Source organism: Mustela lutreola, chromosome 5, assembly GCF_030435805.1.
Source record: "Mustela lutreola isolate mMusLut2 chromosome 5, mMusLut2.pri, whole genome shotgun sequence".
In the NCBI taxonomy this organism is placed as follows: domain Eukaryota; kingdom Metazoa; phylum Chordata; class Mammalia; order Carnivora; family Mustelidae; genus Mustela; species Mustela lutreola.
In genome coordinates this window covers 43,078,621-43,096,035 of record NC_081294.1, presented here as the reverse complement: position 1 = coordinate 43,096,035, position 17,415 = coordinate 43,078,621, and the positions used below count along the sequence as shown (strand labels likewise).

Genomic DNA, 17,415 nt, shown 5'->3' with positions numbered 1-17,415 from the left:
AGAAGAAACAGCTACTTACGTTGTGCTGTTGCTTTCCCCAAATCGCTGGTAGGAGCCCTGGGAAGAGAAATTGTTTAGGCCTTCGGATGGGCTCTCCTCTGGGCTCACGTCCGTGGAGCTGTAGTCATGGTAGTCCTCATTCCGAAGTCTCTGCGTGGACATGGTAGCTGAGGGGACAGGGTCACTGCTAAGACCTCCAGCATCTGGGGCCTTTAGCTCCAAGCCTGCAGTGGGCTCTGGGGCAGAAGCAGCCATTGTCACAGCAGCTCAGTGACAGCTGCCCTATGAATTAAGTTCAGTGACAGTGCCTGATACCAAGGGAAATGGGAAAAGTGCAAAGTACACATGGGCGGGCTGAGCTCACACTTGGCTTCTGTCTCCCAACCTTCTCAGTGCCCCACTCATAAATTTCTAAATTTGCCACCACACACCTGGACAGAGCAAAGGTGAGGCATTGCATGGATTGGGTGGGGGAAGATGCAGACAGGTGCTTCCAGGAAGCCTTCCCTGTTTCCTTTGGTTGGGAGTAACTATCCCCTCCTTCCAGCTGATTTCTTTGAACACTGAACAACAGATATATTGTATCCAGGTTCACCTTCCCCAGGAGTCAAGCTCTCAGAGGATGAGAACCTGAATAGTTCTGACTGCATCTTATTTTTCTCCTGCATGCGTTAGAAAAAGAACCTTGTTGCATTAAAAAAAAATCCCCTCCAAATGATCCAATTCTGCTCAGATTCCCCACCAGGTTCTGGAGCCACAGATGACTTCCTCTCTCTCTCCACCATGACCTCTGGCCCATCCTGTATTCTTTCTTAGGAGGTCACCAGTAACCCTCCTCCCCTGACCCCAGGATTCTTACCTTGCAATAAGCCATAACTGCAAGCAGCTCAAAGTGACTTTGCGAAATATCTAACAGGGCATCATTTAGTTGCATTCTGGAAGGAATCGAAGAAGTCATCTAGCTCTGGGGCAGTTAAACTCATAAGAGGGCTCGGTGGGGGGGGGGGGGTATCTATAACGTATCTTAATAGGAGGAGTTGAAAGCCGTTATCCAAGCAAAGCTAATATGTCAGTATCTATGTATGTATGTCAGAAGGCCTGGGTTCTGAGGCTGACTGCATCACCAGTTCTCTTAGTAGCATGGAACAATTCTCTTTATTTACCCCAAATGTGCAGCAAGGGGGTACAGGGCAAAGAACTGAAAGACCCCTCAGCATCTCTCTAGTGCTAATATTCCAGGAATCAACCAATGTAATCATCTATGCAAACAACAGCCAATTTCTAGTCTTTTCTAACACACCAAAGTGTCTGAGGAATATAGCCTTCCAGGTGAATCCTGCATATTACTGAGGGAGAAGGGACAGGACACAGGGACTGACAAATTTCCCCACCCCTCCCCAACAACCAAGAAACAACTCCATCGCTTACTTGGCCCAGATGCTCAGTTTATTCCAAATACTGTAAAGAAGCTTCTTTATGTTGTATATAAAAACTAAAGTTGCCCCCAGCAGAATATTGCTAAGAAACTGCTCAAATAGAAGTTAAAATCTGTAGATCCAAAGTATGAGAAACAATTGCAGGATGTGGCAGATGTGGCTTGGCAACTGTGTGGATGTTAAAAAGAAGAAAATAACGCACTTATGAGTTTTAGCTGATGATAAGCTCGACAGAAGTCAATAATTTAATAACAGATGCCAAGTCAGCTAATTCTAGGTTGCACAAGGATGAGAAGGGCAGGTAAATGACAGCACCATTGTTTTGCTGTGCATTATATTCTGTTCCAGGCAGCATACTATTAAGGGAATAATAAACTGTGGCATAGCCAGGGCTCAGCACCAGCCTGAGGAGGGATGACGAGAAGCATCCAACCTGGAGAGCTGGCAACTTGGCAGGTATAAAAAATGCTTTTAAAAGCTTTCCTATGGGCCGCCTCGATGGCTCAGTGGGTTAAGCCTCTGCCTTGAGCTCAGGTCATGATCTCAGGATCCTGGGATCAAGCCCTGCCTCGGGCTCTCTGCTTAGTGGGGAGCCTACTTCCCTCTCTCTCTCTGCGTGCCTCTCTGCCTACTTGTGATCTCTCTCTGTGAAATAATAAATAAAATCTTTAAAAAATAAAATAAAATAAAAGCTGTCCTATGCACTGTTGGTGGGAATGCAAGTTAGTGCAGCCACTTTGGAAAACAGTGTGGAGATTCCTTAAGAAATTAAAAATAGAGCTTCCCTATGACCGTGCAATTGTACTACTGGGTATTTACCCCAAAGATACAGATATAGTGAAAAGAAAGGCCATCTGTACCTCAATGTTCATAGCAGCAATGGCCACAGTTGCCAAACTGCGGAAAGAATCAAGATGCCCCTCAACAGACAAATGGATAAAGAAGACAAGGATTCATATATACTATGGAGTATTATGCCTCCATCAGAAAGCATGAATACCCAACTTTTGTATCAACATGGATGGGACTGGAAGAGATTATGCTGAGTGAAATAAGTCAAGCAGAGAAAGTCAATTATCACATGGTTTCACTTACTTGTGGAGCATAAGGGACAACACGGAGGACATGGGGAGATGGAGAGGATAGTTGGGGGAAATTGGAGGGGGAGACGAACCATGAGAGACTGTGGACTCTGAAAAACAAACTGAGGGTTTTGGAGGGGAGGGGGTGGGGGGGTTGGGTGAGCCAGGTGGTGGGTATTAAGGAGGGCACATATTGCATGGAGCACTGGGTGTGGTGCATAAACAATGAATTCTGAAACACTGAAAAGAAATTAAAAAAAAAAAAAAAAAGCTGTCCTATGGATAAGACTTGTCCTGTGAGATGGCAAAGATGAGTCAGAAATAGGATCAGTAGGTGGAAAGCAGAGGGAGGCAGGTCTTTGGCTAGACATAAGGAAAAATCTTTATCAAAAGGAGTTACCTAATGGAACAGACGGCTCTGGGAGACAACGTGTTCCCCATCCCTAGGAAACTGCAAGCAGAAGGCCTTTCTCAGAGCTGTGAAGTAGGGATCTAAGCACGATAGAGGGTGGGTGTAGTCCCTCCTGGAGTTCCTTCTGGGGCTCTTTCTGCAACCAAGGGTGCCTTCCCTTGCTCTCTAGCTGTCCCCACTGAGTGTTGGCCTCCAAGGCCACGCTACCTTGCCCTGGGCTCCCTTTGATGAAACCTGGTTTCCAAATCTCTTGTGCAATTGTGATTCCTGCCCTGTGGGAGATTTTAATAGCACCTGCTAACTGTTAACATGAGGGGCATGATATGTGAAAATTCAGGACAAGCTTGTCCTTCAGGTTCTTAAGGACAAAGAAAAAAAGTTTATATATTATGTGTGGTCCATCAACACAAAGTTAAAATTTTCCTAATGAATTTAGACCCATAAGGGTAAACCACTACAAAGTAAGAAACTTTTTGTTCAGTGGAAAAATATTTTTTTCTTCAAGTATACATTCAACCATAATTGTACTGAAATATCAGCTATTTGTATAAACTTAACATTTTTTAAAAATTTCTTACATAACCCATTTTTTGTTATCAATATTCTCATTATTTTAAGGGTTTTCCCACTTATTTCATATCTACTCTTCCTTGAATCTGTACAGTACACACACTAATAATGTTTAGTTGCAACATAATGGTCCATCATTATGTTGATATAATAATTTGCTTCACTAGTTCCTAATCGTTGGATTTGAGGTTTATGCTTTCTTTTTTAAAATCTATTATAGCACAGCTAATAAGAATTCATACAATTTTTAATTTTTGAGACATATCTTTGGCATAGAACTAGGTGAATAAGTTCATTTTTATGGTTCTTAACATACAAATGGCTGAACTAACCTATAGTGTCACTAACAATATATGGACATGACTGTCTCTTCATAACTCTGCCAATGTTGGTTTTTCTCATTTTAATTTTTGTTCTTTTAAACAGACGGTGGCTCCTTGTACTTGTTTAATTTTACATTTCTTTAATTTTCAGCAAAATAAAAACTGAGCATCTTTCATCCACCTATCAGCCTCATATTTACTCACTTTTGAAAATACATAAAACATTCTCAACAAATTACCATCTAAGAGCTTACTGATTGGTTTCCATTCCAACAAAGGAAAGAGAATCCATATCTATCTATCTATCTATCTATCATCTATCTTTGGGGGCATATCGGAAGGTCAGGGGAGGACAAAGGAATAGAGGGAGGGAGAGGCAGTACTGAAGTATTACTTAGCTTCATCACCAAAAACTAAACAATACTTTAAAGGGTGACTTGTAAACACATAAAAAGTTATCTACTAAAGCTAGGAGAATTAGTAAATTCGGCAGAGTTGTAAGATACAAAGTCAAAATACAAAAACCAGTTGTGTTTCTATGAATTTCCAATGAACAATCTGAAAATTAAATTGAGAAACTGTCTCTTTACAATACCATCAAAAAAGAATAAAATTCTTAGGAATAAATTTAAGCCAGGAATGTGGAAGGATTGTACATGAAAACTACAATATATTGTTGAAAGAAATTAAGAGCCTAAAAAGTTGAAAAAACACCCCAATGTTCAAGGATTAGAAGACTGAATGTTGTTAAGATGGCAATATTCTCCAAACTGACCTATAGTTTCAGCTGAATGCCTAACAAAATCCCAGTTGCCTTTTCAGAAACTGGCAAGAAACTGTCAGATTCTAAAATTCACGTGGAAATTCAAGAGGCTCAGATTAGCCAAAATAATTTTAAAAAAGAAGAACAAAGTTGGAGGACTTCCCAATTTCAAAACTTAGCACAAAGCTACAGTAATCAAGATAATAAGGTACTGGCATAAAGATAGATATATAGATAAATGGAATAGAATTGAGAGTCCAAAAATAAACACTCACATCTATGGTCAACTGATTTTTGACAAGAGTGCCAAGATAATTCAATGGGAAAAGAACCATCTTTTCAACAAATCATGCTGGGACTACTGGATATTCACATTCAAAGAATGAAGTTAGAACTCTATCTCAAACCATAGGCAAAAATTAAATCATAACAGATCAAAGACCTAAACACAGGAGTTAAACCATAGAAGTCTTAGAAGAAAACATAAGCATAAATCTTCATGACCTCAGATTAGATAATTAGATATGACAACAAAAGCACAAGCCAAAAAAAAACCAGGGGGAAACCCAGGTAAATTAGACATTATTGAAATTAAAAATGTTTGTGTCTCAAACAACACCAAAGAAGTGAAAAGCAACACAAATAATGGGAGAAAATTTCTGCAAATCATATTTCTGATAAGAGACTTATATCCAGAAAATACAAAGGACTATTATAACTCAATAATAAAAAGTCAATCCAATTAAAAAATAGGCAAAGCACCTGGAGAGTCATATTGCCAAAGATGTGAAAATGGCCAATAACCACATGAAAAGATATTCAATATCACTGGCCATCAGGAAAATGTGAACCAAAGACCACTTCATACCCACCAAGATGGCTAAAATCAAAGATAGATAATAAAAAATTTTGGTGAAGCTGTGGAGAAATGAGAGCCCTCTAAGACAGTTGGTGGGAATGTAAAATGGTACAGCCACTTTGGACAACAGTCTTGCAATTACTCAAAACATAATTACCATATGACCCAGCAATTCTACTCCTAGGTATGTCCTAAAATGAAAATGTATGTCCTCACAAAAACCTGGTACACAAATGTTCACAGCAGCATTATCCCTAAGCGCCAAAATGTGGAAATAAACCTGATGAATGGATAAATGAAACGTGGTATATTGATATAATATTATTTATCAATAAAAAATGGGCAGAAGATATGAACAGACACTTCTCCAATGAAGACATACAAATGGCTGTCAGACACATGAAAAAATGTTCATCATCACTAGCCCTCAGGGAGATTCAAATTAAAACCACATTGAGGTATACCTTACACCAGTTAGAATGGCCAAAATTAGCAAGACAGGAAACAACATGTGTTGGAGGGGATGTGGAGAAAGGGGAACCCTCTTACACTGTTGGTGGGACTGCAAGTTGGTGCAGCCTCTTTGGAGAACAGTGTGGAGATTCCTCAAGAAATTAAAAATAGAACTTCCCTATGACCCTGCCATTGCACTACTGGATATTTACCCCAAAGATACAGATGTAGTGAAAAGAAGGGCCATCTGTACCCCAGTGTTTATAGCAGCAATGGCCACGGTCGCCAAACTGTGTAAAGAACCAAGATGCCCTTCAACGGACGAATGGGTAAGGAAGATGTGGTCCATATACACTATGGAGTATTATGCCTCCATCAGAAAGGATGAATACCCAACTTTTGTAGCAACATGGATGGGACTGGAAAAGATTATGCTGAGTGAAATAAGTCAAGCAGAGAAAGTCAATTATCATATGGTTTCACTTATTTGTGGAACATAACAAATAGCATGGAGGACATGGGGAGTTAGAGAGGAAAAGGGAGTTGGGAGAAATTGGAAGGGGAGGTGAACCATGAGAGACTCTGGACTCTGAAAAACAATCTGAGGGGTTTGAAGGGGCAGGGGGTGGGAGGTCGGGGTACCAGGTGGTGGGTATTATAGAGGGCACGGATTGCATGGAGCACTGGGTGTGGTGCAAAAATAATGAATACTGTTATGCTGAAAATAAATAAAAAATAAATTAAAAAAATTAAATACTGATACATGTGACTACATGGGTGAACCTGGAAAACATTATTTTAATTGAAAAAAGTCAGTCATAGAGCACCATATACGATATGCTTTTGTTCATATGAAAGTCTAGAGCAGAAAACAGAGTAGTAGTTGCCTAAGGCTTGGGGTATGGAGTTAAGAGGAATTAGCAGGGGACACCTAAGGAACAGTTTCTTTTGGGGAGGTGGAAAGGCTCCAGAATTGATTGTGGTGACAGCTGCACAATTCTGTGAATATACTAAAAGCCTCTGAATTGTACACTTTAAATGGTTGAACTGTATGCCATGCCATGTGAATTATATGTCAATAAAATGGCTTTAAAAAAACCAAACAGATTTCTCGGCCCAATCTGATTCAACCTGAGCATTTTTATTTTTAACCATCTTCCTAAATGATCTTGATTACAGGTGGATTTATACTAGGCACTAGAAAAATATATATGATCTTATGATAGGCACACCCCAGGCCTCATTTCCTAACAGAGTTCACGGATTGGTGATATTTGCAGACTACAAGTGCTACCCATTTTTCTGAAACAATTACACTGGGTTAGACTTTGGAACCCTAAGAATCAGCAAATTCTTTAGATGCATTTTTCTCTTCTATACTGCTGGAATTCCAAAATCATAAACAAGGAAACAGACTGTGTTGCTATGTGGGGTCTACAAGGAGGAAAATGAAAATTTCTAACTTCCATGTGATTTGTTTTTAAAGGGAATCAGATGAAACTCCATTTCACCTACCACAGAAGTACATTTCATAATTTGATTCCTGCCTAAAAGATTCTGGTGAGAGGGCAGCCGCAAAGCAGCTGCTGACTTCAGCAGGCTCTGCCTAGGAGGGGCTGATGAGACAAACACACTCACTTTTTACACACAAACATAAAAACCACTAAATGTCAGGACCAGGCATGACTTACAGAAGACCTAACGCCCCAGCTTCTCATTCAAAGGTGAGAAAACCAAGGCCCCAGCCAGTTAAAGACATGGGATTAGAATACAACATACCACATTCAGTCCATTTTTCTATCACACCATAAATTATCTATCCTCCTTGCAATCTCCTTTGGAACAAAACAGGGGCAAGATTAGGCATGCAGGGGGAATTCTGCATAATAAAAAGTACATGAGTTCAGAGCTAGATGCAATTATCACTATACAGAATTTTAAGAGCAGGAAGTCAGAAAGTTCACTGTGCAAACTTGCAGTTCTGCAGTTCTCCTTTTCATCACTCTGGAGAGCAGAGCCAGCTCGTCTTGGAAATGGTGATCTATGTGCCATGAGCATCGCAGTAACACAGACAGATTCCTGACTTCACGGAATAGGGAAGCACAAAGGAATATTTCCTACTAGAGAATATTTCCTACTATTGAGAGCTGGTCCTGGGTGTCGAGGCTTCTAAGAGAAATGTTTGGGAGATCAAAGAAAAGATGGGACCAAATGCAACATCATGTGGTTCCTATTCTGGCACATTAAGAATGTCTCATCCATGAGACCCCACACCTATAAAACAGAGCTAGCTTTGTTTGCTTAGATCCAGTAAGGCCTTGCTTAAGGAGAGAGGCTCAGGATTTCTGCAAGGCTTGGGTTGAGGTAAAAGGACTCAGCGTGAGTTTCCTCTGTGGGCAAAGAGAAAAGCTAGCCTAGGTGTTGGTGGTCAGTCAGTCACACACTTCTGGAAGGGGTTATCAGAGCTAGGCCAGCCAAAGCAGAAACCAAAGTCCATTCACTCAGCCTAGTTCTAGAACCCTGCTTTCAGGTTAGGGTGGAAAGAAGAAATGTATCATTCATAGCACAAGGACTCTTCAGCATCTGACCTTGGAAGAGATAGCAAGCATTTAAAGAATTCAGACACTCCCTGGGGGAAGAGAAATTTTAAAAATAAAATTAAATTAAAAAACAAGAGTACTTAACGCAAGAGAAAGTAATTGTCTGAGGCAAGGGGAAAAGTAAGGCAGTCATAGAAGTGGACACCCACTCTACTTCACATTCTTCATGCTAAAAAGTCCCTCCCAGGCGGCGCCTGGGTGGCTCAGTGGGTTGAAGCCTCTGCCTTCAGCTCAGGTCATGTTCCCAGGGTCCTGGGATGGAGCCCCACATCGGACTCTCTGCTCAGCAGGGAGCCTGCTTCCCTTCCTCTCTTTCTGCCTACTTGTGATGTCTGTCTGTTAAATATATAAATTAAAAAAAGAAACCCTCCCAGAGTTTCACAGTACCCCTGAGTTAGAAGAAAACCTCAAATTTTACCTAGTCCAAAGCTCTACCCAACACAATAACATAATCTATAGCATTCCCAAAAGTAATTGCCCAGTGACAATTATCTTCAGTGACAGGGACCTCCATGCTCTGTGCTGAAACATGAAAGAGCTCTTATTCTTTGAAAGTTCTTAAGTTCACCCAAAGCCACTTCCCTTTTGGCACTTGCATCCATTGGTCTTCATTGTAGTCTCTGGAATATTGCAGAAGAAATGGAATCTGCCTTTAAAATAGACAAAGCCAGCTCTGAGCACTCCAGCTGCAGAGAGATGAGGCTGAATGAAAAGCTATATGGTTTAAAGGGAAAATAAGGACTCAATAGCAGGCCATTATAAATGACACACTCAGAAAGCAAAGGAAGAGAGGCTTAATAGCGGCATCACAGCAGCCTCTTCTTCACACAGCCTCCACCCCACCGTCTCAAACTCCGAGGAAAAGACCATCGCTTTGTGTCCTCTTTACTTCCTCCACATCTTTAAAGAAAACATACTCTCAACGTACAAGTTAATTACTGTGGACAAGGCTCTCGACAAGAGTCAAAGAAGGCCTTGATCATGTTTAAAGTGATTAAAGACAGTCGAAATCATTCTCAGCTGCCAAAATTTAGATTGGACTTAATACAGAGATAAAGAAAGAGGGGGATCTCATGGTAACCTAGAAATGAGTGGAGTAGGGAGACTGCTTCCTGGACAACTGGATTAACCCTTGTCACAAGGCGACAGTAATGTACCCAGGGGAAAACCCGCTCGGATTAGAAGACAAACAGAGCTAAAGGTACAGAATGTCAGAGCAGAAGAGGTCCTTAGGGATTCAACTCCATCACTGTATTCCAGGATGGGAGTCACCCAAGGTTGCAAAGCAAGTGTCAGAGTTAGAACAGTATCTCCCAATTCCCCAGTCTTGGTTCTTTCCATCACGCCACGACACTATCTCATTTCAGCAAACCTCCAATGGTTGCATCCAAATAGCCAACATTCTCCAAAGGAGACAAGCAAGCTACAGAAAAACTAAAGCCGGGGCTTTACATTCTTCAGGTTAACCCCAGGGCTCTCCACAACCCCTGCTGGGAGCCACCTACCCACCCAGGAGCTTACTCCAATTCCTATTTCGTATTTCGGCACCATTTACACAAAATAGCAGGACGTTGGAAGCAAAACCTACAGAGTGATGAGGCTGCAGAAAAAATCGTGAACACTGAAACAGGGAACCACACCCAGAACCAAGCCAATCCGGGGATGGAGAATGCAGAGCTAAAAAAAAGGGAGCGCCAGAAGAGGAGAGGACGGGAGAGGGTGCCGTTCACACGTCAAGCTGTCTGCAGGAGGCGGTGTGCTGAAAAGCAAGCCGCTGCTGGAGCCTGGGGAGACTTGGATTCTAGTCGCAGCGCTGCCACTCACTCACTGTGTGACCTTAGGCAAGCCCCGAGCCTCGATTTCCCCAACTGTCCTAGAAGGGGGCTGCACCGGCGGGGGGGAGGGGGTCCCAGGTCTGGAGCTCTATGACCCGAAGACCCACCATCGCAAGTCCCCCAAGCAGGGTTCTCACAGAGGGCGCGTGACCTGCCCGAGGCGACGGGGCCCCTTTGGGAAGCGTGGAAGAAGCCCTGGCTCGTCGTCTGGCTGACCCTTCCCAGCTCGCTACCTCAGTTTCCCCACCTGTCAAACGGCAAGGGGAGGTCAAGGGAGACGGTGCCGCAGACAGTGCTCGCCTCATCCCGGGAGGGGTGCCCGCATCTTATCGCGGCTGAGGGTGGGAAGCCGGGGAGACTCGGACCCGCACCCCAAGTCGGTCAGTGCCTGACCCCGAGCATCCGCTGCGCCCCCGAGGAAGGCGACGTGGGTCCCGCCTGAGACAGTGACTCGCCGGCAGCCCCGGCCGGTCAGCGAGAAGACTCACCGCTCGAGCTCCGGCTCCGGCTCCCGCTTCGGTGCAGCCCACCTGTCCTGGCCTCAGCGCGGAGCCCCTGCCATCCCCCTTAGCTGCCGGGGCTCGCGGCTTCCGGGCCGCGTCACGTGACGCCGGAGCCCCAGCCGGAGCCCCGGGTCACGTGTCCCCGCTGGCTGTAGCTCCCCTTCTGTCACGAAGCTCCGGAACCCGGCGCCGCAGCACCACCTGGCGACCAGTTGTTGTCATTGCAGACAGGGCGGTGCTCGGGGGGCCTGGGGCCTGGGACAACGGGGCGGGGCGGGGCGCTGAGCTCGGAGCGAGGCCGGCGAGTCCCTTGAGCTCTGTCCCCTGAGCCCTGGGCTCCTGTCTACACACGCGGCGTTTTCCTTACCACGTCGCGGGGAGCATGTGTCGCTTTTATAATACAAAAAAAGACATCTTTAAAAAAAAAATCACCTAGTCAGGTTTTTCGAAGCTTACACAAACCCATTTGTGGTTGCTCGTGGAAATGGGACTGTGTGAGGTAAGACAACGTTATCTTTTCAGTATATTTAAACACTTAAGTAACATTTTTAAATGGATGGCAACATTTCAGGATGTTTGAGGCGTATGTGTTATCTAGCTTTCTCTTGCCTCCTTTGCCCTGAATTCTCCCTTTAAAAATTATGTAACTAAAAAATAAATAAATAAAATAATAATTATGTAATTATTCACACACAAAAAAGAATAAACTACTGATACGGCTACAAAATGGATAAGTCTTAAAACAATTGTGCTGAGTAAAAGAAGTCAGAAAACATATTCCATTTATTTCCTATTTTAGAAGATGTTTAATAATCGTCAGTGACAGAAAACACATCAGTGGTTGCCTGGGAGTAGGTGGGGAGGTCAGGAGAGGAGAGATTATGAAAGGTCATAAGGAAACTTGCCAGGTGACAAATATTTTCACTACCTTGATAGTGGTGATGGTTTCACAAGTGAATATAGATTTAAATTATCAAATTATACACATTCAGTACGTGCAGTTTAAAAAGAAATAAAAAATTTTATATATGTGCAATTTATTGTATGTCAGTTATACCTCCATGAAGCTGTTAAGATAGTCAGTAAAAATTATATAATACATGAGTATATTCTTAGAAATGTTAGACAATATATAAATATATAAACAGTGAAAAATTCCCTTCTTCCAAATTCACTCTCTTCTCCAAAGAATTACACAGTTACCAGCATGTATTATTCTCCATATTCTATATTATATATTTATAGAATTATTTGTAGAGAGAGACATACAGAGATTTGTGGTATTAAAACATAGAATCGTGAATAGCAGTACTTACTGTTTTGCTTAAGACTTCTGCTCTTCACTGTCTATACTGTCTAAATTACTTCATATGCACACATTACTTTATATATATCCATTTAAAATCTTTATATGTTCTATAACCGATGGTACCCGTTGGTTCATTTCACCAGGGAAAGAGAGAAGAATGCAGATTCATGCTCAGTTTAAAATAGGAAGGGCAGTGAGTTCATTCCATCCCTGCAATAACCCACCAGTTCATTGCTCAGTGCCAGGAACTGTGCTTGGAATGCTTCTCAGTCCATGTCACCTCCAGGCCTTAAATCTCATTGATTCTACGGCTCTTTCTAATGTCTTAGTCAAGAAAGGCAGATCTCATGAGAACCACAGAACTCCCTGTTGGAATTACTGATGGCAGTGGGAATTTGCCTTCCCCAGTTTGCTCTTGGGGTGCATTGACATAATAAGGATTCTTTCTTGTACCTGGTCACCACACTCTCACTAGAGATGCCCTTGAAAAATAGGTCGCATCATTTTCAGATACTGTTAAGATTCTATCAACCCTATCATTATGCAGTCCTAATTAGAAATTAACAAAATTATATCTCCTTCCGACTATATAAATCCACCTCTGCTTCCACAGTTTCTTCAGAAATACAAATAAAGATTTCCTGTTCAATATGGATACATTTATAAGTACTTTAACTCTTGTAGAAAACAATGCAAAAGCAAAAAGGAAAAATTTTGAAAACTCTATTTTCAGGAAAGGTAGTAGAATCCACAGGTACCAACCAAAATACATGTAAAGGCTAACAAAAGCAGCTGAGATCAGATAGAAGCTATGAAGGACAATGGAAAAGAAACTTAAAGAGAAATAAATGGCCCCAGTGGGGGCAGATCTCAGAAATGCATCAGTAAAAACATTTTGCCTGAAGATGAAGAGAGTTCACTTAGAGCTGTATAGCTGTTATTTCTTTTGTTTGCAACCATGGGCACAGAAAGAGTTCAGCAAAAGCTCTTCTGAATCTGGGTTGGATTAGGGAAGCCAAGAAGATGAGTATGACAACAAGAGTCACAGGATGAGCCACATTGGTCTGTGGCAACAGAACAGAAAACTGGAAATACACTTGTTGGTGAGGCTGTAGAGCAACTCAAGTCTCATCAGTTGTTGATGGGAGTGTATAATGATGCAACCACTTTGGAAAACTGTTTTGACAGTTACCTTTTTAATGAAGTTAAACTGACAACTCTTCTGTGATCCAGAAATTCCACTCCTAGTTATCTACCCAAGAAAAATCAAAATGTTTATCCACAGCAAGTTCTGGACTAGGGTGAGGCAAGCAAAGTGCAAGTGAGAAATTTAAGGAGACACTCACTTTCAGGGTTTTACAGGTACAGGGTTGGCAACTTACCTGAACCCAAGCGTGAGTGCCTCCTAAATTTTGTGACCTAGGCTTCTTGGCTTGCCTCACTTTTGTTCAAGCTGTTGTCCACACAGAATTGTAATTTCATAGCAGACAGTTCAATAAAGCTAGACTAGTAACAACCCACATACTTATCAATAGGTGAATTGATAGACAAACCATGTCATATAGAGTAGAAAGGAACCATTGATATATGCAAAAATGTGGATGAATCTCATTATGGCAAATGGAAGAAACCAGAGACAAAAAACTGCATAATATATGACTTGATTTATAAATATTTAGAGAATGAGCAAAATTGAGTCCATTGACAGAAAGCTGAACAATAACTGCTTGGGATGTGTGGGTTGGGGATTACAAGGGGACAGAGAAAACTTTCTGGAATGATGTTAATGTTCTATATATTGATTGAGAAGCTGGTTCTGTGGGTTTTTACATTTGTCAAAAGCCATTACCTGGCTAATTAGATACGTTAACTTGATTGTAGATAAACTGAACTCCTTAAGGTTTATTTTTAAATGTTAATGAGGGGGTGCCTGGGTGGCTCAGTGGGTTAAAGCCTCTGCCTTTGGCTCAGATCATGATCCCCAGATCCTGGGATCCAGCCCCGCATCATGCTCTCTGCTCAGCAGGGAACCTGCTTCTTCCCCTCCCCTCTCTCTGCCTGCCTCTCTGCCTACTTGTGATCTCTGTCTGTCAAATAAATAAAATCTTTAAAAGAATGTATATGAGATTATCAGACATCCAAGATCCAAGACTGTTAAGATGAAAGAGTAATCCAATGTGCAAACCCATGATGCATTTTGGAAGAGACTGTGCAAAAAACAAGTGCACAAACAAATACCCTCAGAGAGATAAGATGTTGCAATCATGACATAAGAACAGCAACAAAAATATTGCTTTTAAAAAATACTCTGAGGGGGAAAAGCAGCTCTTGGAAGTTAAAAATGTAATAAAAAATGAAGAATCATATGGAAGAGTAAGAAGATAAGAATAAGGAGGGACACCTGGGTGGCTCAGTGGGTTAAGCCGCTGCCTTTGGCTCAGGTCATGATCTCAGGGTCCTGGGATCGAGTCCCGCATCGGGCTCCCTGCTCAGCAGGGAGTCTGCTTCCCTCTCTCTCTCTCTCTGCCTGCCTCTCCATCTACTTGTGATTTCTCTCTGTCAAATAAATAAATAAAATCTTAAAAAAAAAGAAGATAAGAATAAGGAAATTTGTGTTTTTTCATTGATAAATACTTATTATCTATGTGCCGGGCACTGGAAATAGAACAGTGGACAAAACAGACAAAAATTCTGCCCCTGTGAAGCTTACATTTTAGTGAGGGGGAATAGACAACCCAAACAAATAATATACATATTGTGTCAGCAGGTGTACCTGCTATGGAGAAAAATCAGGAACGTGGGAGAGGGAGTCTGGAGGCAGAGAAAAGGGATTGCAGTCTCTTTAAATAGTTAGGGAAGATACCACTGAGAGGCGGTATCTAAACAAAGTCCTAAAGTAGGTGAGGAACCAGCCCTGTGCATTTGAGAAAAGCATTCTAGGCAGAGGCAATAACATGGGCTAAAGCCCCAGGAGGGACTGTGCCTAGCCTATTTGAAAAATTAAAAGGAGGTCAGTGTGCATGATAGTATATATAGAAAACCCTAAAGACTCCACTGAAAAACTACTAGAACTGATAAATGAATTCAGTAAGGTCACAGGACACAAAATCAATATACAGAGATCTGTTGCATTTCTACACATTAATAATGAAGTAGCAAAAAGAGAAATTAAGAAAATAATCCCATTTACGATTGCACGAAAAAGAATAAAATACCTAGGAATAAACATAACTAAGGAGGTTATGTTTATTACAGGTACCAAGACCTGTACTCTGAAAACTATAAAACATTGGTGAAAGAAAGTAAAGATGACACAAACAAACAGAAAACCATTCCATGCTCATGGATTGGAAGAACAAATGCTGTTATTTGTTCCTATTAAAATACCGGCAATATTTTTCACAGAACTAGAACAAAAAATATTAAAATCTTAAAATTTGTATGGAATCACAAAGACCTCAAATAGCCAGAATGATTTAAAAAGGAAGAACAAGACTGGAGGTAATACAATCCCAGTCTTCAAGTAATCAAGACAGTTGGCACTGGCACAAAATTAGATGCATAGACTGATGGGACAGAATAAAGAGCCCAGAAATAAACCCAAGATTATATGGTCAACTAATCTATGACAAAGGAGGCAAGAATATCCAATGGGGAAAAGAGAGTCTTCAACAAATGGTGCTGGGAAAACTGGACAGCTACAAGCAAAAGAATGAAACTAGACCACTTTCTTATACCATACACAAAAATAAATGCAAACTGGATTAAAGACCTAAATGTGAGGCCTGAAACCATAAAAATCCTAGAAGAGAACACAGGCAGTACTTTCTGACATTCTCTGTAGCAATATTTTTCTAGTTATGTCTACTGAGGTGAGAGAAAAAAAAAAAGCAAAAAATACACTGTTGGGACTACATCCAAAGGAAAAATTTCTGCACAACAAAGGAAACAATCAAAACTAAAAGGCAACCGGGGCACCTGGGTGGTTCAGTGGGTTAAAGCCTCTGCCTTCGGCTTGGGTCATGATCTCAGGGTCCTGGGATCGAGCCCCACATCGGGCTCTCTGCTCAGCAGGGAGCCTGCTTCCCCATCTCTCTCTGCCTGCCTCTCTACCTACTTGTGATCTCTGTCTGTCAAATAAATAAATAAAATCTTTAAAAAAAAAAAAACCTAAAAGACAATCTATTGAATGGGGGAAGATAATTGCAAATGATACGTTCAATAAGGGGCTAGTATCTGAAATATCTGAAGAACTTATCAACTCAATACCTCTTTAAAAAATCCAATTTAAAAATGGGCAGAAAGCATGAACAGACAAATCTCCAAAGAAGACATACAGATAGACCCAGACACATGAAAAGATGCTCAACATCAATCATCATCAGGGAAATACAAGTCAAAACAACAAATGAGATATCACCTCACACTGGTCAGAATGGCTAAAACCAAAAACACAAGAAACAACTATTGGTGAAGATGTGGAGAAAGCGGAACTCCCATGTGCTGTTGGGGACTGCAAACTGGTACATCTATTGTGGAAAGTCTTCTCAAAAATTAAAAATAGAATTACCATATGACGGGGCACCTGAGTGGCTCAGTGGGTTAAGCCTCTACCTTTGGCTCAGGTCATGGTCCTGGGGTCCTGGGATTGAGCCCCACATTGGGCTCTCTGCTTGGTGAGGAAGCTGCTTACCCGCCTCTCTCTCTCTGCCTGCCTCTCTGCCTACTTGTGATCTCTGTCTGTCAAATAAATAAATACAATTTAAAAAAAAGAATTACTGTATGATCTAGTCATTCCACTACTGGGTATTTACACAAAGAATACAAAAACACTAATTTGAAAAGACATGTGCAGCCCTATGTTTGTTACAACATAATTTTCAATAGCCAAACTGTGGTAGCAGCCCAAGTGTCCATTGATATAGATAAATGGATAAAGAAGGTGTGAGATATATATATATGTGTGTATATATATATATATATATATATATATATATATATATAGTAATATTAGTTGACCATGAAAAGGAATGAAATCTTGCCATTTGTGGCAACATGGATGGATCTAGAGGATATAATGCTAAGTGAAATAAGCCAGAGAAAGATACCATATGATGATTTCACTCATATGTGCAATTTAAGAAACAAAACAAATGAACAAAGAAAAAAAGAGAGACAAACCAGGAAACAGATTCCTAACTATAGAGAACAAACTGATAGTCACCAGAGGGATGGCAGGTGCGGTGATGTGTGAAATAGGTGAAGGGAAT

At 41.4% G+C, this 17,415-nt stretch overlaps 1 protein-coding gene across 2 annotated transcripts in view; it reads right to left on the bottom strand.

Moving 5' to 3' along the window:
• Nucleotides 1–10,977, bottom strand: part of SLC36A1 (solute carrier family 36 member 1) — a 46,253-nt gene extending 35,276 nt beyond the window's left edge. Inside the window, exons 1-2 of one of the 2 annotated variants that reach the window (XM_059174082.1) lie at nt 10,822–10,977; nt 20–167 (exon numbers count right to left, since the gene is read on the bottom strand). In XM_059174082.1, coding sequence (XP_059030065.1) covers nt 20–162 — 143 coding nt within the window. In that variant the 5' untranslated portion in view covers nt 163–167; nt 10,822–10,977. The remainder of the gene's footprint in view (nt 1–19; nt 168–10,821) is intronic. The other variant, XM_059174083.1, reaches the window with a different exon arrangement.
• Nucleotides 10,978–17,415: the final 6,438 nt, after the last annotated feature.